Consider the following 19,790-nt stretch of genomic DNA (forward strand, 5'->3'; position numbering starts at 1 on the left):
TATATATATATATATATATATATATATGTATATGAAGCAGAAGAAGAAACCTGGGACGAGAGAGATTCAGATAGTGATGAAGTTTGATTCGGTTTTTTTTCTCCTTGAATTTTCTGCAAGATCTCCTTCGTCCGTGTGTGTTTTCTTATTGGGGCTGCGAATTCCTGGTTAGTTATGGAAGAGAGGAAAAATAGTTATCTTGGTGGACGAGAAAGAGCGCAGCCGAAACAGAAGCCAACGTATATATACAGACATGTGTACGTATGCATACATATACGGATGTTTCTGTGTGTATATAGATATATTCACTCTTAAGTTAGGATGTACACACACATACATATACATGCGTATCTGTGTTGTGTCCTTATATATGTCTTGTGTGTGTATATATGTGCGCTGGATCCGGCACTTGCTCCTTTATGACAATGATGAGCCACTTGTTTTTTCTTTTTTTTTTTCTTTATATAAATTTGGACAATGATGGCCACTTTTACACTTGCAGTATATAATATGTTCTCGATATATATTATCCGAATCCCTTTTAACGATTTTTGATAAATTCGAAATAAAAATCTGGCTAACGATATGTTGTCACGCGCTATCCTCCGAAAATATTGGATATGTGTTTCGCTCAACCGGAACACACCGAGTCACAGCTCACGAGTCACGAGCCGGACTCAAATTACTTAATGTAAAACATAATTTTTTTTCTTTCGAGGGGAGGACATGCCACGTGTAAGGATTGGTCGACACGTGGCGAAATGGGCTTCTTCCGTGGAGTCGAGAAAGCGCGGCGGCTCGCGTCTCTCCCCGGGTATTACATAACGCTGCCACGTGTCCGACTGGGATTTCATCCTTCAGATAAATTCGGAAATTACAAATATAATGAAGTAAATTAGATGCTTGAATCTACCAAACAGACCGACATTCTGATGTATCTTTTCACTTTTTGTCAATTGATTTATCTCGCAGTTTTTATATCAACATATCTCGTTTTCGTGGTATTTATATTTTGTGGGCCGAATCTGGTGTTCCATCCATCACTTGCAACTCATTTATACTGTTTTCAAAACAAACAAGTCGGAGAGTAGTTTTTTTTTATAATCTGGAAGTTCACCGAAACTTTCGCCCACTATATCTCCTAAATGACTGGAGAAGTTCATATGAATATCCTTTTTCACATTTGGGTTTGAAATCCAGGATAAAAACATACTTTGCATGTTCTTATACCACTAGACCACCCAAATTTGGGTGTCTGAGATTAGTCTTGTATTAACATTTCCAAAATATTGCTAATTATTTCATAATCATTAGATTATTTCTTATAACAGTTTAATGAGATTTTACGGCTTCAATATCTGCCATTGCAACGGAAATCACGAGTTTTTTGGACGAGTATACGCAAATACACGTGTATACATTCACATATGAGTATATCATACGTTTGCATGTATACAGATATTGTTTGGTAAAATCATGTATATACATATTAATAGAATATTATTATCTAATGGGTTTGATGCGAGGACGCCGGTGAACAATAACAGACCGAAGCGACTTGTCTCAGCCTACACATCTCACAGGCTCGAAAATTCTGATTCTGACAACACGACATTGGGAAATTATGGATTTATATACACGCATACGTACAACTATATATATATATATATATTATATATAGGGCTGTATCTTTTTATAGTTGCCTCGATCACGGCAGAGAGAGGGTCGTATGTTCTGTTAGAAACCTGCAACAGCTTCGACGTCACCCTAACTCTATCCAGTTTTTCGATTTCTTACAGGTTTTTCCCTATATATCTCTGCATTTTTTTTTGCCATTTTAGTTATCCGCTATAGTCTTGCGTCCGTTGCGTTAACTTGTAAAGGTGACTGCTTTCATTGGAATCCGGGAAAATCGAAGAAGAAAACGAGAGAAAATCGTTTCATTGCTCTCACCAGCAAAAAGGGTCTGATGATATCGTGATTTTGTATGAAAAGCTTCTTTTTTTTTTCTATAATAGCTTCATTATTTGTAATATCGTATGGATCTAGGATTAGGATTGGGTAGAAAGGGTTTTGATTTTGCTCTGAGAAACAAGAAATGGATTTTTCTGGCTGCAAGTGGTTATGGTGCTTTTAGGGTTTATCACTCCCCGACAGTTTCCAGAACAAGAAAGAGAATTTCGAAGGTTTTGGAGAACCTGTTCAGTTTGGTAGAAGCTGCTTCTGATTCTGCCGAAACGATCAGGGTCATATCAAAGGATCTGACAGACTTTTTAAGATCAGATTCCGACCAAATCCCCAACAGCTTGAAGCAGATCTCCAAAATCGCCAAATCAGACGAAGTCAATTCGTCCCTTATCAGATTCACACAAACTATGACCGTCAGATTACTTCGTGGGTATCCATCGGATTCCAAAAATGACGATGCCGGGTCGGGGTTTACGGACTGGGTCAAGGATAAGCTCTTATCCAAAACCGGGTCGGGTTTTGCCTCTGCGGTAGTCGGCAGTTTCGCGAGGAACATGGTCGTAGCGTTTTTCTCCGACGAATTTTCCGGCGAATCTTCTGTTTCAAAGTCAAAATGGGTCAACGCGATTTGCTCAGATGATGGCAGAAAACTGATAGGCGACTGCGTCCAACTGTTCGTCAGCACAGCAGTCGCGGTTATCTCGACAGAACAATGCACGTAAATGTCTTCAACGATCTCTTCGTCGGAATGACGAATCCAAAACACGACCAGAGAGTTAAAGACGCTTTGGTTTCGGTCTGTAATGGCGCGGTCGAGACGTACGTAAGAACGTCATGGCAAATTCCCGAACACTCTGACTCAAACAGAAGGTTACCTTATCGCAAAGGCAAAGTGAAAAACGAGTTTGATTTCTCGACTACAGTTGGATCGAGATCATCACGGCGCGGTCCAAGTACATGGACTAGCTGGGTTTCATTTTCATCTTCATTATCTATACCGACTAACCGGAAATTGGTGATCGATTTAACCGGGAGGGTCACATTCGAGATGGTTAGATCGTTGTTGGAACTTCTATTCGATAAATTCAACAATCGTATGGCGAGTTGCGTAGAATCGGTGATAGAGACAGGGACTGAAGCCAGAAGGCATGTGAAGGTGAGAGATGCTCTGTTCTTTGTGGCTTATGTCTTTCTCTGTGTTTGCAGATCGTGTGTTTGCAGATCGTTGAAGCTCCACTGCTTCTAACGCCTAATCAATGAGAAAAATAACAGAATTGAACTCTGTTTGGTGTACATTTTGACATCAAAATCATATAGAAAACAAAACGAATGCATTATTTCTCAAGAAATTTCAGCACTTTTCAAGTCTCCAACTTTGTCAAAATCTTGGGTTTACCAGAAACCAGACATGGTTTCAACTCTCTAACATTACATATTCCAGTAAGATTTTGAACCATAACATGCTCATCTTCACCATGGACATTGAGATCGAAAGCACAGTCGGCAAGCGGTACTACCCATTTTCAGCGGGCGAACACGGGCTATAGATGGCACAGATGCGATAAAAGCGAGCATATATCACATTGTATCATCTAGTGCCGTATATGCAGCCACTGATCCATGGGTGATATAGCACCTGCCGTTGCATCATAACATAGGATGTGTTCATGGTGGAAGTGATATATACAGTAAGGCGTAAAAACATGGAGAAACATTGTTATAACCTTCTCTGCCAAGGAACATGCCCAAGGCTTTTAACTTGAACTTTTCTTGGCTTCCTTCTCAGCTGCATCTTCCTGAAGTTTCTTTTTCCAGTACTCATCCAGGGGAGGCCCGAAAATCGCCTTACCCGAAACTACTCCTATCCTGCAAATCCAGTTTAAAAAGATTCTCAATATCAGCCTATGTTACAGAAAGAAGGAATCTTTCAGACATGAAAGATGAAACGCGCCATTCAGATTGCTCGGGCTGTCGGAATCATTGCTTGCTTGAAGAACTTTCAGTAAAACACAAAGTAAAGCAACTCCTTCAGATTGCCTTAAGATAACAAAAACCCTTCTGAGACTACAGTGGGCATTCGAAATGGCATTTTCTTACGAAATCGCGTGTCCGAATCCGCGGGAAATCGAGACAACTGCCAATTGAAACCGGACTTAGGTCGTGAATATGTAGCTGAAAATTATCAAAACGTTTCAGATCAATTCAACAGAAAACAATGTTCTCCCACAGATCGCCCTTAATCAATCTGACTGTTTCCGAAAGAGATCGAATTGTTGCTTTTCCCCTAAACGAAATTTGATCACTCGAAATTCGATTCGATTGTTCGAATCCGCTAAAAAGGGTAAATTCAGACGAGACGAGAACTTACACGACAGCTCCAATCACCATGGGGAAAGACAGGAACCTGTTCCTTCGAAACATATACGATCAACAAATCAAAATCTTTGGACTCGAGTAAAATCTCCTGGTCACTGCTCTATAATCTTAATCGCCTGTCCTTCACCTCCGAATACTAGGGTTTCAGATGATCACCTCCAAAATTTGTAATGGGCTATAATTCGGCCCACTTATAAGCCTCTTCTTAGCAGGGAGGGTTTCTACCAGAACGTCTGACTCGGTCAGCGAGTCAAGCGCGACTTGAATGCTTTGGCAAACGAAATTTTACCCAACATATTATGACGTGTCGAAGACTTTTTCAAAGCCTAACTCGTGAAAAAGAATTATTTATTGAAATTGTTAATTTCTCTTTATGTTAATTTGGGAATAGTTGGATGCATGGAAAGCTCGCCCTAGAAACTAATAACATGAAATTACAAATCATTGGGTTGGACTGAAAACATATAGACCAAGTTTTTCTTTTATATCACGGAAATGTATGTGTGTATGTGTGTGTATCGATCTATACGTATATAACCCAGCCCCATGAAGGGACTTCTATGATGGCGGGACATTTATGTCACAAAAAAAGAGAAAAGATGTGAACAAAGGAAATGTCAGAATCGTTGACTTTTGGGAATCGAATGCTCCCAAATGGGTTTTGTCTGCCACCGGCTATTCATTAGTTCTCCCTTTTGAACACGTGATCATGATTTGATGTTGACCTCTTCCCCGACCCAAATTCATTTAATTATTTACCCCCCACTTTTGGTCCTTGATCAACTTAATACAATGTAGAATCTACTTATATTTATTTATACGACTCGTTGACTGTTATTACTATCACCCTTTCGGTTGATCTTACGTACGCCTTTATATATATACATATATTATACCGACACGTGTATATCTGCTTTCGTCTTCGGCAGTCAATTAAAAGGTTCTAGAAATTGTATGTGGATGGTTGGAAAAATGTTTGATCTCACATGAACGTCAGATACTTTCATTTAGGAGCGAAATAAAATATATATTTTTTTACAGCCGGTGGTTACAACAAAACACGCACCGTATAGAATCTTTTTATTTATTTTTTTGTGACCAAGAACACGCACGGGTTTTTTACAGCTTTACAAACATGACTAATACCAAAATAAAACCATATAATATATATAACGAATATTCGACCGCCATGAAATGCTCAAAACTGAGAAGAAAGTAGAACGTGATCGAGACCGTTCAACACGAGAATAAGATTAAAAGCTACGGATTTTTAATAAACTATGTATAGAAATTAAGGAGGTAGTAATGACTCATGGGTTATGGTTTTGGGTATAGATGTAATCGGTGTGAGCAACAAGGGTTCTTCGTATCAAGCATTCTTCTTCTGCAACTCCTTCGCATCTCTCCTCTGCCTCCTTATCTCCTCGTCCTTCCCCAAAACCCTATACGTAAATCATACGTACGTATTTCCTTATATTAACGAACCATGCAAATTATACAATTTGAAGTTTGCATACGTATGTTATTCTTATTTAAGCTTATGGTTAGAAAAAAAAAAAGGGCCTATGGTAAGAGAGCACGAACCTCGACGGCTGTTTCTCCACGTGAAGCGGTGGTCGGAGCAGGCCGAGCGGCGTACGTTAGCGTCGAACAGAGGAGGAGAGCCAATATGCACAAGGTTGTGAACTTTGCCATGCTTTTGACTACTGTGAGAGAGAGAGAGGGAGAGAGAGAGAGAGAGAGAGAGAGAGAGAAATGAGGTATGAAGAAGAAGAAGAGAAATTGTAAGCAATTTATAAACAAAAGGGCAGAGGAAGGAGATATATACGTGTGAAGCCAATGCCGACAGAACTCTCCGATTCTTCGTTCGAAACCAAAACCAAACTTCAGATCAAGATGAACAGAAAACTAAAGAAAGACACACGAGATTTACGTGTTCGGATCGCTGGGTGAATTCGATCCTACTCACGGTCGAAACCTTACGGTTCCGAGCTAGATCACTAGAACTTTATCCAAGACTTTTTACACAAGAGAGATTCACCTCAGTTCTTGAAGAACCACCGAGGTGAGAGAGAGAAAAGCAAAAGTACAAAAATGAAAAGTGAATGAATTTGATCTACCCAACCCGATTTAGACCCAACTTATACCCTTTACATGGTTTTCATAAATCAGCCCAAATCCCTTCCGGTTATTCCATCCAATACCCAACCCGGTACATTTTATAATGAACCTTATCCTGAGCCTCTCTTTGGATAAGAGACTCCTTACTTGTTGCTATTCTCCTTCCCCGCATACATGAACATGACGGAGTGTTTATAATCCCACAATTCTCCACCCTGGAGACCCGAATCCATGAACTTTACAAATTGCAGAAACTACAAACGCTTGCAAAAACAGAAGGGGGTTGTTCAGGAAGAGAATAAAGATGAGATCAATAAGAAATGGAAACAAAGCTACATATGATTCTCGGAATAATTTTACTATCAATCGAACAAGAACCGGAAACCAATTATCCATCCCTCTATATACAACAGGCTTCCGGACCAATTGCAGATGATGGGATTGGTCCGGATCAAGTGACAAGTGGCGAGCGCTACGACCAGCAGCAAATGGGTTAGTAGTTAAAAACACACGTTCAGACCCAGATCCTCAAAAACTCTTAACTGCACAGGCAGAGATCTCCTCGTTGATAACTTCTCAGGTCTTGTGGACTGTTTGTTGTCTGAATCACCCGTGTCTCCGAGCGTATCGAAACCCCTCAAAAAATGATTGCCATGAGTTATAGATAACCAAACATCAAAGCTTTTCCGGTCACTCGTTCTTGGGGGGTGAAGGGGGTTGCTCAACTGTAGAGCTCCGATTAAAGTATAAATGAATACCACAAAACTAGAATCAGCTGTCCTCATCCACGGAACCAATGTAAGTCAGCTCAGTTCGTCTGACCCTTACTGCGCCTTTCAGCCAACTGGCGGCTCGAAGATTGACGTGGTCGCTGCTTGACCCATTGCTTGATGGACCTGAACCCGTGCCATCCTCAAGAAGCATCCACGGGTCTATCTCTGTGCTGTCCAGTTCCTGTTGCTGCTGAGCCGCTGGGGTTTGCCTCAGCTTTCCTTGAGCTGTGTTTCCCATTTTTGCCATCGAAATAGAATTTCTCTGAGGTGGAGTAGAAGAAGCTCCAGGGGTGAACCCGCTTGCCAAAGAGGGTTGAAGGAGTGAGAGTGCAGTAGCAGGTACAACAGCAAGAGGCTGGCACATGAGAGAACATCGCTGATACGGGAGGAGGATTGGCATCGCAGCTTGGATCCGCCATCTCACAGTGTCTGGCAACTGCATCCGTTCCAGCTCATTCTGCATTGGCGTAACAAATATTTTCAGATAGACGAGTAAAATACTTTCAAATCTACGTGCCATTTCAGAAGGACATGGAATTTAAGTTCATGAATAGAGTGACAGACCTGCAAACTCTCTGCTGAGTCACGATCAAACGGGGAAAAATCTTTGGGAGATTCATTGAGTGGCTTTGACACTGGCCTCGTCTTTAGCCAGCAGGGTTGGTGATTGCTTAGCAGCCCGTGCAGTACAAACAGAAAGCGGTCAAATAGGGCTTCACTAGCGGAAGGATCAAACATTGATTCCATCTCTGCCTTTGATAGGTTACTACTACAGAATGTGCGAGGAGGGGAGCATACAGTGGAATCTTCATAAACCACTCGGGTCCCAAGCAGTCGGATCATAGTGGAGGCAAGTGTGAGCCTTATGCTACGACTTGAAGGCTCCCTGTAAAACAAATTGTCATACATGATAAGTATCTCAGAGCTAACACTGTATAGTACGAGCAATGAACACAGGAAGGGCTAATTTACATAAAATATTACCAGAAACAGTAACACGATGCCGAAGGTAAAAATGACATGAAACAACGAAGACCAAACATATTATATCTCCCACACATGAGATTAATCAGAGAAGCATGAAGACAAAGTTGTAGAGAAACATGCACAAGCTTTGTCTCATATAAGCAAGCTGAAAGATGGGATGAAAAAGCAAGGAGAGGAACCTCGATCTACTGCCGAAGATCCTTCACCAGCGACAATCTCTCCCCGGATCGAACCGGGCTCTTGATACCAATTGTGAAGCCAATGCCGACAGAACTCTCCGATTCTTCGTTCGAAACCAAAACCAAACTTCAGATCAAGATGAACAGAAAACTAAAGAAAGACACACGAGATTTACGTGTTCGGATCGCTGGGTGAATTCGATCCTACTCACGGTCGAAACCTTACGGTTCCGAGCTAGATCACTAGAACTTTATCCAAGACTTTTTACACAAGAGAGATTCACCTCAGTTCTTGAAGAACCACCGAGGTGAGAGAGAGAAAAGCAAAAGTACAAAAATGAAAAGTGAATGAATTTTATCTACCCAACCCGATTTAGACCCAACTTATACCCTTTACATGGTTTTCATAAATCAGCCCAAATCCCTTCCGGTTATTCCATCCAATACCCAACCCGGTACATTTTATAATGAACCTTATCCTGAGCCTCTCTTTGGATAAGAGACTCCTTACTTGTTGCTATTCTCCTTCCCCGCATACATGAACATGACGGAGTGTTTATAATCCCACATCCGGGAATTTAAAGTATTAAAAATCGAAATAATATAAAAGTTGAATATCTTTTCCCTAATTTAAACTTGTGTGTGTTTTTCACCTCGGATGCTTTATTGTTTAATGCTTCACATCACGAGAAAACAAAAAATTAGGATAAATAAAAAAGCAGGGGAGACCAGAAAACGACATAATGACACTATAAATCGTTAAAATGTACGACACAAAGCAATCAAAGCGCGTGCGATCAGACGGATTGATTGTTAAAACTTAAAATAAATAAATATATATATAAAATAAAAGGTATTCTTTTTCATGTCTTTTTCTATTATAATATTTTATTGTATTTTCCAAAGTTGACCTAATCTAATTATATTTTCTACTTCTTTTTCCTGAATATATTATTTTCTCAATAAAATATTCCTTTCTCATAATTATATTGTATACATCAGTAATCTCGGATATTCATATTAATACGATTCTACACAAAATGACGTATCTCATCTTAAAACTAATAGATTTTTTAATCTATTTCTAAAATGAAAAGAATCCAAATTATTATAATACATACTCTTAAACTAATATCGTATTACTATTATATATATATATGGAATTTACATTCCCTATATTTGATAACATGTGTGATAAAATGATTTAGTTTTCGAAATTGCTCTGAAATTTAAAGATAATTAGAGGGCATCGAAGGATATAAACGTGTGTAGCACCATTAAACACCTAATTAGTTACAATACAGTCTCCAAAACTTGTGAGAAATGCACATAATAGTCTTATAAAAAAATATAATTTTGAATTATAATTTGTTAAACTTTTAGAATGTTCTAAGATTCACATTTATTTTCCCCAATTTTGCAACCAAATATTTGTATAATAAACGATAAAAAAAATATTTAAAATTTTAATGGTTATGAATAATGCTCACCATATATATATATATACATGTAACATGCTCAATGTCCTATATGACATGACCCAATACACTTTGATTATAGATGCAAACGCCAAGTTGCCAAAACATTGGCTTATGAAAACATTTGACTAGTTGTACTCCAAAACAATGTTTTTGTTTGTATCTATTCATTTGCAAAAAATAAAAAAAAATGCAAATTAACCCTAAAGGAATGGTGGTGGTCGTCATCATCTTCTCCACACCTTAGCTTTTTAATTATATTGTGTATTATGCACCTACTGGCCCATTGGGCCCACCTTTTAATTAACCCTATTTGGACCCACCATAAGGTAGACAATCATATATTATATGGAATATTATTGTTTCTTTTAATGTGTTTTTTTTTTCATTACGCATACATATAGGTGCATCCACTTTGTAAATAAAAAGTTCTGTAGTTTCATAAATTTTGCCGTCAAGCAACTCAAAATCGTGCACGAGATAAATGTTTAGAAATATGTGGAACGTTTAAATTATTGTTTTTGTGCAATTTTCATATTTATAGCACATTAAAATTCAAAAATAATATTTTATTTTTTATGCAATGGTCATATTACTAGACGAAGAAAAATGAAATCTCTTTGACAAAAAAAAAAAAGAAAAGAAAAATGCAATGTTTGAAAAAAAAATGGCATAAATAACAGCTGTATAGGGTTTTGGGGCAATTTTAAAAAGATATGATAGATGAGTATTATTGACTGATAAACCATCTTGACATGGGCTAAATTTTACATTCCATTATCTTTTTAACAGTACATATATATATATATATATATATATATATTTGTTTTTTTAACAAGTAACATAAACTTTCATGGGTTGTAAGTTAAGATATCCATTTATCATATATATATATAGAGAGAGAGAGAGATAATTCTACATTCCTTTATCATATATATATATATATATATATAGATTTTTTGTGTGGAGAGTTCCTCATATTCCTAATGTTTTTTTTCATTTATATAAACACATATTCTATATTTTAGTTAAAAAAAAACTAAAAAAAAAGAGAAATATAAAGATGGAATCATCTAAATAGAAACAAAAAGAGAAAGAGAGAGAGAGAGAGAGAGAGAGAGAGAGAGAGAGAAATGAGGTATGAAGAAGAAGAAGAGAAATTGTAAGCAATTTATAAACAAAAGGGCAGAGGAAGGAGATATATACGTGTGAAGCCAATGCCGACAGAACTCTCCGATTCTTCGTTCGAAACCAAAACCAAACTTCAGATCAAGATGAACAGAAAACTAAAGAAAGACACACGAGATTTACGTGTTCGGATCGCTGGGTGAATTCGATCCTACTCACGGTCGAAACCTTACGGTTCCGAGCTAGATCACTAGAACTTTATCCAAGACTTTTTACACAAGAGAGATTCACCTCAGTTCTTGAAGAACCACCGAGGTGAGAGAGAGAAAAGCAAAAGTACAAAAATGAAAAGTGAATGAATTTGATCTACCCAACCCGATTTAGACCCAACTTATACCCTTTACATGGTTTTCATAAATCAGCCCAAATCCCTTCCGGTTATTCCATCCAATACCCAACCCGGTACATTTTATAATGAACCTTATCCTGAGCCTCTCTTTGGATAAGAGACTCCTTACTTGTTGCTATTCTCCTTCCCCGCATACATGAACATGACGGAGTGTTTATAATCCCACAATACGCATAGGAGTTTGCAGGAGAAATGTGGACCTTACATAAAAAGGGCAACATATCACTATCACGTCATGGAAAAGTTTATTTTCCATATATTCCAAACAATATCCTTTATTTTTTTTTTACACAAACAACTATTTAAAACATCAATAATAATGATAGTGTTAATTCAACGTTCAACTGTTATTTGTTGTTTTTATATTAATGAAACGTAATAAAAATAAATAAACAGATGATATCATGTGAAAAGATGCCAAAGCAAAGTACGCGTTATATCAGAATTTTATTCCAATAAGTTATTATAAACTTTCCACGTAATTATAATTTATACGTGCAATTTGTTTTTCGGGGGTGGAATGTGTTGCATGGCATTTGGAATTTCAATTATATTTCCCGAAGCAGTGTATAAAATATCTTATAAATCGATTAATAGAGCCACGCTATGTATATATAATTAATTAATTTTGGTGTCGTTTATTATTGTTTTTTCTCCGGAGTTGGCGAGAGCATATATTCTATTTAGATTCACCTAATGATCTCCTCCTCACGTGCAGCCGAATGGAAGGAAAACTTGTGAAATCTATATCCAACATTATGAATTTATAATTCAGTTGGGTTATTTACCCTATAATTTGACCAAACGATTTACTTTGGAAGTTTCCATTATTGTCTAAATCTCATGCGTAATTGAATGATTACAAACGAAACCATCGCATAAAATTAGAAATTAGTTATACATATATATATATATATATATATGTATATAAGATGATGATGATGGGTCTAACCATGGTTTTTGGAGGTAATATTTTATTTCGCGTCAAAACTGCGTACAAACAGATGAATAATAAATTATTAGGAAATGCGCAAAGAATAACATAATCTCAATCAAGTGGGTAATCACATTATATGATGATTACTTTTTATGTTTATTTTTCTTGTGCTACGTCCCACTAGAATATTGGGAACACATTACATTCATTCATTCATATATATATATAAATGTATATATATATAAGGCACACATGATATAAACTCAAACGCGTGAAAGATAATTAAAATTCTGGTCAAAAAGGAAGGACAAGACATGGCGGATCAACATTCTTTTCAAACTTGGAATAATTGAACCTATTCATACACATACACATATTCACATTCACACACCATTTAATATTATATTTTTTCTTAAATGGCCCTTAATCACAGCAAACCACGAATTAACCGGTCTAACTGATTTTTATATGTGGTGTTTATCATAGATATTTGAAGAAGATTGTACGCTAAATAATAATTTATTTTTAAGGTATATATATACACATGAGAGAGAGAGAGAGAGAGAGATAGAGAGTAAACTACAACTTAAATATCTAACACAAAAATCAAATTTAAATATATAATAATATTAAATATTTTCAGCATCTTCTAAAATTTATCATTTTTGTTCAAATTTTTTTAGTGAAAGGGTATTATGTTTCTAGCAATTTCTTAAAAAAGAGACATCTGGATAAAAGAGTTTCTAGATATTTTTTTTAGAGGATAAGATTTCAAATTGGTATGGTCAAGACAAAAATAAATTGTGTTGAATGAAGGGGCTGATAATTAAATCAATAAATGTATAAATAATTAATTAGGATTATGTTTAATAAAAAGAATAAAGCAATGCTGTACGGCGGTGGTTTATTCGGCGGATTAAGCAAATCATTCTTTTGGCTCAAATTCCTATAAACATTAATTATTAGTAATAATTTATTGTAAAGGGACGACAATATCATTTCTGAACTGAAAACCAGATAGAACGACGAAAAATAAAATAACATAACATGGAATAATACATAGGAGATCCGTTAGACCAATTTGATGTTACAAATTAAGGCCAAACAATAGGGGGACAGAAAAACGTTTCTGACTCAACTAGGGGGAAAATATACAATAAATGCAAAAGAAAAACTAATATATAACATATATATATATATATATATATATATATATATATTAAATTTGACAAACGGGCTTTCATGCCTATCTAGAAGATTCAAGATATATAATAATGACATTCGCAAATATATATATACACACATATTATATATCTTGAATCTTCTAGATTGGCATGAAAGCCCGTTTGTCAAATCTAACATAATTTTACTAATTGGATAGTCGTAAAATTATGAGAGCAGGCTTGTTCTGATTCCATTCTATCTTATCAGAAAAAGAATCTACTTTTCATGACATTTTTTGGACCCACAGACACTAAATTATTATTTATTATATATGATGGTCTGTTCGGGAACGATTGAAAGTATTACACAAAATGATGCAAAGATAATGCATAATGTGAATATCACTTTTTTTTTCTTCCATAATTTTGTGGCTTTCGTTTTCTATGGAGAAAACGAAGAGATAACAAGGAAATGAACGAACCAGTGGCAGGAATGAATAGTTAACAAATGATTATTTTTAAAATTTTTGAATTTTTAAAAAATACATCCCGCGAAGAAAATAGATAAAGAAAATATGAAAAATTTTATTGTCAAATGAGTTTCTAGATAAAATATTTTACATTTGTATCAACCGGTAAAAATTAAAGTATTAATCTCTTAGCAATTTTGGCAACCTCGTCAACTAAAGCATTGAAATAATTTCTGAAGTCTTCATGTTTCATATTATCAAAAAAAAAAAAAAAAGTCGTCATGTTTCATACGTAGGCCTTTAATGGGCTTGAAGGCCTACATTTAGTAACAGCACGTGTCATAAGCCCATGTTTTCAATATGGGCCTTTGTACGCTGATGCCCAATTATGAACACGTGCCTAAAAGCGGCCTTATACAAATTAGCATCAATATTCAAATATTTTATATATTTTTTGTTAGATGTTCGTTTATTTTTGTCGCCGGCGGTAAACCATAATTTTTTTTTCGACTACATCATTTCAATATCTACAAACTTTATATATATGTAATACTATAATTCACGTTTGGGCAAATTTTGTTAGTGATTTGTCTAGTTAATTATAAAAATATATTATTTAGTTGCAAGGTTATTTATTTCTCGTTGGATATATGATGTTGATTTATAATTTTACATGAATTTTTAATTTTTGAAAAAAGGGAAATTGTGATATGTGTTGCACATGAACTCCTAAAAATGAAAATAAAGGTAGGGTTACAAAAGTTGATAAGCCATGCTTTCTTATGGGAAGTGGGACCATTTGTCGCAGCTTTGTTGTTAAGAAAACTCCCGCAAGAATATTCTTCTGTTCCTCTTCGAATCTTACACTAATTTTCGTTTAATTTAATGTTTGAAACATTATGTTATATATAAAGAGATTAATCATTTATTCAAGTTATTCAGTTACAATAATCGTCCCTGTGTCGACGTACCTTTAATGAATAGAGCCAAGCACATTTCTTTTTGTCGTCGGCTGCATTCTAGCCATTAGTTGCTTAGCACCTAACATTTATATTTTACATATTATAATATGGAAACACATTTTGTCGCGAAACATACACAAATTTATGTGTATATATAATGTATATACGTATTAAAAAACTTCGACAATTCTACAATTGTTGCGTGGTCCTTGCATTATTTTTGCTATTATATTACTGTCTTTACACATTCTTCTTTATTAATTTTTTTTTAATCATTACTTACCTGTTATGTGAGTGCACTGAGAAATGTATTATTTTTATTTTATTTTATTTTATTTATGCGATTATCATTTACAATGTTAATGCGCAACAAGCCATGATAGCGACCGGCTCGGCTTAACTTCGACAGATTTGGGCCATCTGGCTTCTATTAGTTACATCTAATCCCGTTACGACACGTGTCCAAAAAGCCTCTGTCACGACGATGCGCATTTTCCACAAATATCCCTCCTTTATTTTTATTTTCTGAAAAAGATTAAAAAAAAAGGAAAGAGGCTATCAGAAAACACATAGACCCCACCATCTCAACGGTATACGGTATGGGAACCATACATGTATGACCATTTTGGCCCCGACGTTAGCCCCACAATTCTTCCATAAATATGAGTCTCCTACGCAGCAATTCTTCCCTTTTCCCCTTCTAACCTCACTCTCGTCTTGTATTTCAAGAAAAAAGAGTACACAAGATTCTTGTCCTTGGTTAAGCTTAAACCATGATGTCTACTATTCCTCCGGTTTTCTCTTCCGAACCGGGTCTTGCCAACCCATTTCCGGCTTTTGAAACCGGATTCACACCATGGGATGGATCAGACATCTTCTCTATGTTCAATTCATCGGAGGATGAACCGGTTGAGACAAAACCCGGTTTTGAGAAACACACCTCGCCCCAAACCCAGGCTCAAACCAACTCTAGCTCCGGTTCAGATGATAAATCCCAAAACCGGTTTGTATCAGATATGGACGAACGGAGAAAGAAAAGGAAGATATCAAACCGGGAATCGGCTCGACGGTCGAGGATGAGGAAGCAGAAGCACCTGGAGAACATGAGAACCCAGTTAAACCGGTTAAGGATTGAGAACCGGGAACTCACGAACCGGCTCCGGTACGTAGTGTACCACTGCCAACGGGCACGGGCGGAGAACGATCATCTATGGCTGGAACATCGTATTCTCGTGGAGAAGCTGTCGAACATGCGACACGTGTCGATGTTGAGGCGGATGCAACAGGCCTCCGAGAATGCCACGTGGCCATGCAACGATAGTACCGTTGTGACGGCCCAACAGAACCCATCGATGCTCAGAAATCACGTAGTTGATTTCTGAAGCCATTACGAAGTCGTTTCGAGTGAAAGAGATGCGTTTTATACCTCTGTTTGTAAAAAAAAAAAATTTAAATGTTGAGAGGAAAAGGAAATAAAAAAAGTAAATAATTATTATAATGTATGGTTTTAGTAAATTTTAGGGGCTAGTTTCCTAGACCGACTTTTCTCTCTGTTATTTTATCCTTATATATAAAAGATTAAAATTTCCAAATATTTGTCTAAAAATGATATACCAATGGTTTTTTTGAAGTTGGAACGGTCCATTGCCACTTCGCTTGAGGAACCATTAAAGAAAAAAAAACACTAAATGAGTTGCAATATATATTAATTTTTTTTATAATTCGAATTTTATTTTTGAACGATATAAACTTCTTTGTCTGTACTTATATTTCTAATAGATACAAATTAAAACAAAACATTATAATATTTCTTCAATTAGAGTTACATTTTTCCCGTTTTCGCGCGGAGATACTAAAAAGAAGAACTTTAAAACTTATCCAATATATGTAGCAACAGAAATGTAATAAATTACATACGAACGTATTATATTATGCATATACTGTTTAAGTATCGAGTGCTATTTTTATATATTTTTCAAATTAAAAATGATAGAAACGCATATTTTTTTTAACTACAAGTTGGAAGAAACATTCATACAAAAAAAAGTTGGAAAAAACATGATACGTGCTTTGTTTTTTTTATTAATTATCTTAAAGATCTCCCATGCAACAATACAATTTTAATTAATAAATAGATGCCCGGAAAAGTATATATGACGCGTGCAACGACAAAATAGAGTGAGGCGCCCGAGCTCGTAATAATTAATAAGGGGTATGAAACATAGAATATGAGAAGTATGGGGCCCTGGTTAATTAAAATTACGAAATAAAGCGACCTTCAAAAGTGTGTGTATATATATACACGAATATATTACTAATAATGCCCAAATTAATTAACTTTCACTGCTTATATATATATATATTATGGATATAAAATATGTTTTTTTAAACAAAGTGCTGTATAGGTTGTTTGTAACTATATAACCATTGTATTTGTATTTAATTACGTGATTATAAATTTCAATTTCGATAGAGCACTAAGGTGAAGCGGATATTCACGGCATCGTCTAATTAATTAATGACAATGTATTTTAGTATCCGTTTATAATTTATTATGACATGGAGAACAAAATTACTTTGGAGGGAATTTGTCTTTTATTTCAGAGTAAGCATTTTTTGTCTTACTGTTAATACGTGTGGTGCACTAACATTATCAACCCAACATACAATTATATATACATATATGTTAATTAATTCATAAAGTTTTGATTATGCATACATACATATATATATATATATATAGCCGCAACGTATATGGATATGCGCCGATCAAGTAACATGGATAACATAAGACGATATAAAAGAAATTAGACTATTTGTATCGTTCCATATGCATTAAGTTGTACGTAAGTTAATGTATGGAAATCATGAAGTTAGGTTAACGATAACGATGTTTATGACTTAATTATTCCATTAATTATGCATTAATCTCCATCCTGATTGACTCGTATTCAGTAACATATATCACATGCACGTATGAATTTATGTATAGAGGCGGAAGATAACAAGGCTTTTCTGGCCTTTAAAAAAATATGGAGGCATTAATATTAACCAAAACATACCTTGAATTTGTAACAACTGATAACCTCCCAAGAAATTATCACATTTTTATTGTAGCATGGGAGTGTGTGTGTGTATATATATATATATATATATATATATATATATATATATATAGCTTAGAGAATTTAAATTATCTTTTGATATCTAAAAATTAAATTATAATATCGTATTAAATTACAACATAATTATTTTGTAATATTATATAAACCAGACAATGGATTTCTACACACAATATTTAAAAAATCCAAATATTATAAAATAAGATAAAAAATAAAAAATAAATTAAAATAATAATAATGTTATATTATATAAATATTTTATATTGTTCAATTATCCATAAAATGTGAATTATTCGATAAATTTAAATTGATGTAAATTCTGATTTTAGACAAACAAGAAATAGCGGTCTAAATTATGACACGAGTAGGTGCGAGATTCGCTTCTTTTCCTTTTCCCCTCCCATATAGTCGTTGGCTTCGTAACAAAGACCACGTTTTTTTTGTTGAATTAACAAAGACCACGTTATATTCTAATTGATCATTCGTCATTACTAGAGAATTTAAATTATCTTTTGATATCTAAAAATTAAATTATAATATCGTATTAAATTACAACATAATTATTTTGTAATATTATATAAACCAGACAATGGATTTCTACACACAATATTTAAAAAATCCAAATATTATAAAATAAGATAAAAAATAAAAAATAAATTAAAATAATAATAATGTTATATTATATAAATATTTTATATTGTTCAATTATCCATAAAATGTGAATTATTCGATAAATTTAAATTGATGTAAATTCTGATTTTAGACAAACAAGAAATAGCGGTCTAAATTATGACACGAGTAGGTGCGAGATTCGCTTCTTTTCCTTTTCCCCTCCCATATAGTCGTTGGCTTCGTAACAAAGACCACGTTTTTTTTGTTGAATTAACAAAGACCACGTTATATTCTAATTCCACACCTTTTTTTTTTAGAAAAATCCATTGTGTAATTTGAATTCCGGTAATTTTATGGCCTAATGTTATACGTACTACTGTTAATACACTTTTTGTTTTATTTTATTAAATCTTAAAATTGGGAAATAGAGATATGGTCCGTTTCTGATATGAGTAACGAGAACCCATGTCCCGTGGGGCACCCATTTTTCAGATCTCCGTCTCTGTTTTCTTCATTAGTAAGGCTATATGCCGTCTTTTCACTCCCAAAACATACCTATTTTAAGACGATTATTCAACATGCATGCACGTGCATGGGAGAGAGGCGGAAATTATTTGATGGGTCAAATTCCAAGCTCCGACAAACATCAAACAAAGTTCACTTCCTAGTTCCTACAGTTTCTTGCCACTTGTTGATTCATTGTCGATCTTGAATTTATTATGGTCTTTTTACTTTTTTTTTTTTATGAGAAAAGGGCAAAAAGATAGATGTGATTTTGATTTTTGATTTTGAGACAACACACGATTCTTGATACTGAGGATCTTTGGAACCTTTAACATTAACTCGTAATTTGGTGACAGATGGAAAAAAAAAAAGAAAGGAATTTAAACCATTGGTCATGAACCGGAGGGTGTTCTTTTCTGTTTTAGGGATAAGAAAAAAAAACACGAAATGCAATTATTAAAGTTCCTTTATTTCATGATAAGATGTTTCATTTTTCAATTACGTGTATTGTTTGTTGCCCTTTGGTTTTTTTTCCTCAAACATTTTCTCTCTCTGATTTTGAACAAGTGGTTAAAAGGAGTGAATCCTCGTATGAAAAAAA

General features: G+C 35.0%; 5 protein-coding genes and 1 long non-coding RNA gene across 7 annotated transcripts in view; 2 read left to right on the plus strand and 4 right to left on the minus strand.

Annotated features, from left to right (window-relative positions):
* Positions 1 to 329, minus strand: part of LOC104827695 (ACT domain-containing protein ACR1) — a 3,732-nt gene extending 3,403 nt beyond the window's left edge. For both annotated transcript variants that reach the window (XM_010560918.2, XM_010560924.2), the window contains exon 1: positions 51 to 329. The gene's annotated coding sequence lies outside the window, so the exon portion shown is untranslated. The remainder of the gene's footprint in view (positions 1 to 50) is intronic.
* Positions 330 to 571: 242 nt separating this feature from the next.
* On the plus strand, positions 572 to 3,250 carry LOC104827719 (protein PHLOEM PROTEIN 2-LIKE A10). The gene is given in 3 exon segments (XM_010560943.1): positions 572 to 2,661; positions 2,664 to 3,127; positions 3,130 to 3,250. Coding segments are annotated over 3 exon segments (1,185 nt in total). The 5' UTR covers positions 572 to 2,039; the 3' UTR covers positions 3,229 to 3,250.
* Positions 3,251 to 3,282: 32 nt separating this feature from the next.
* On the minus strand, positions 3,283 to 4,526 carry LOC109116202. The gene is made up of 2 exons (XR_002023747.1): positions 4,337 to 4,526; positions 3,283 to 3,834 (listed from the first exon to the last, which is right to left on the minus strand). It is a non-coding gene; the product is annotated as an uncharacterized LOC109116202 (long non-coding RNA).
* An 816-nt stretch (positions 4,527 to 5,342) lies between these two features.
* LOC104827714 (phytosulfokines 3-like) lies at positions 5,343 to 10,997 on the minus strand. Its single transcript, XM_019201267.1, has 3 exons — positions 10,978 to 10,997; positions 5,929 to 6,097; positions 5,343 to 5,786 (listed from the first exon to the last, which is right to left on the minus strand). Exons 2-3 carry the CDS (start codon positions 6,037 to 6,039, stop codon positions 5,655 to 5,657), a joined length of 243 nt encoding a protein of 80 aa, XP_019056812.1. The 5' UTR covers positions 6,040 to 6,097; positions 10,978 to 10,997; the 3' UTR covers positions 5,343 to 5,654.
* On the minus strand, positions 6,760 to 8,148 carry LOC104827725 (mediator of RNA polymerase II transcription subunit 12-like). The gene is made up of 2 exons (XM_010560954.2): positions 7,803 to 8,148; positions 6,760 to 7,695 (listed from the first exon to the last, which is right to left on the minus strand). Exons 1-2 carry the CDS (start codon positions 8,145 to 8,147, stop codon positions 7,237 to 7,239), a joined length of 804 nt encoding a protein of 267 aa, XP_010559256.2. The 5' UTR covers position 8,148; the 3' UTR covers positions 6,760 to 7,236.
* A 4,664-nt stretch (positions 10,998 to 15,661) lies between the features above and the next one.
* Positions 15,662 to 16,411, plus strand: LOC104827731 (bZIP transcription factor 2). The gene has a single exon (XM_010560967.1). The coding sequence runs from the start codon at positions 15,725 to 15,727 to the stop codon at positions 16,331 to 16,333; it is 609 nt and encodes a 202-aa protein (XP_010559269.1). The 5' UTR covers positions 15,662 to 15,724; the 3' UTR covers positions 16,334 to 16,411.
* The last annotated feature ends 3,379 nt before the right edge of the window (positions 16,412 to 19,790 follow it).

Source organism: Tarenaya hassleriana, unplaced genomic scaffold (assembly GCF_000463585.1).
Source record: "Tarenaya hassleriana unplaced genomic scaffold, ASM46358v1 Cleome10, whole genome shotgun sequence".
Taxonomy (NCBI): domain Eukaryota; kingdom Viridiplantae; phylum Streptophyta; class Magnoliopsida; order Brassicales; family Cleomaceae; genus Tarenaya; species Tarenaya hassleriana.

Bases quoted from the DNA above. Each gene is read 5' to 3' on its own strand.
- LOC104827725 (XM_010560954.2), bottom strand. From the start codon at position 8,147: ATGTATGACAATTTGTTTTACAGGGAGCCTTCAAGTCGTAGCATAAGG. The intron at 7,696-7,802 runs GTCTGTCACTCT...ACGCCAATGCAG, and splicing joins ACTCAGCAGAGAGTTTGCAG to AATGAGCTGGAACGGATGCA.
- LOC104827731 (XM_010560967.1), top strand. From the start codon at position 15,725: ATGATGTCTACTATTCCTCCGGTTTTCTCTTCCGAACCGGGTCTTGCC.
- LOC104827714 (XM_019201267.1), bottom strand. From the start codon at position 6,039: ATGGCAAAGTTCACAACCTTGTGCATATTGGCTCTCCTCCTCTGTTCG. The intron at 5,787-5,928 runs GTTCGTGCTCTC...ATTTACGTATAG, and splicing joins GTGGAGAAACAGCCGTCGAG to GGTTTTGGGGAAGGACGAGG.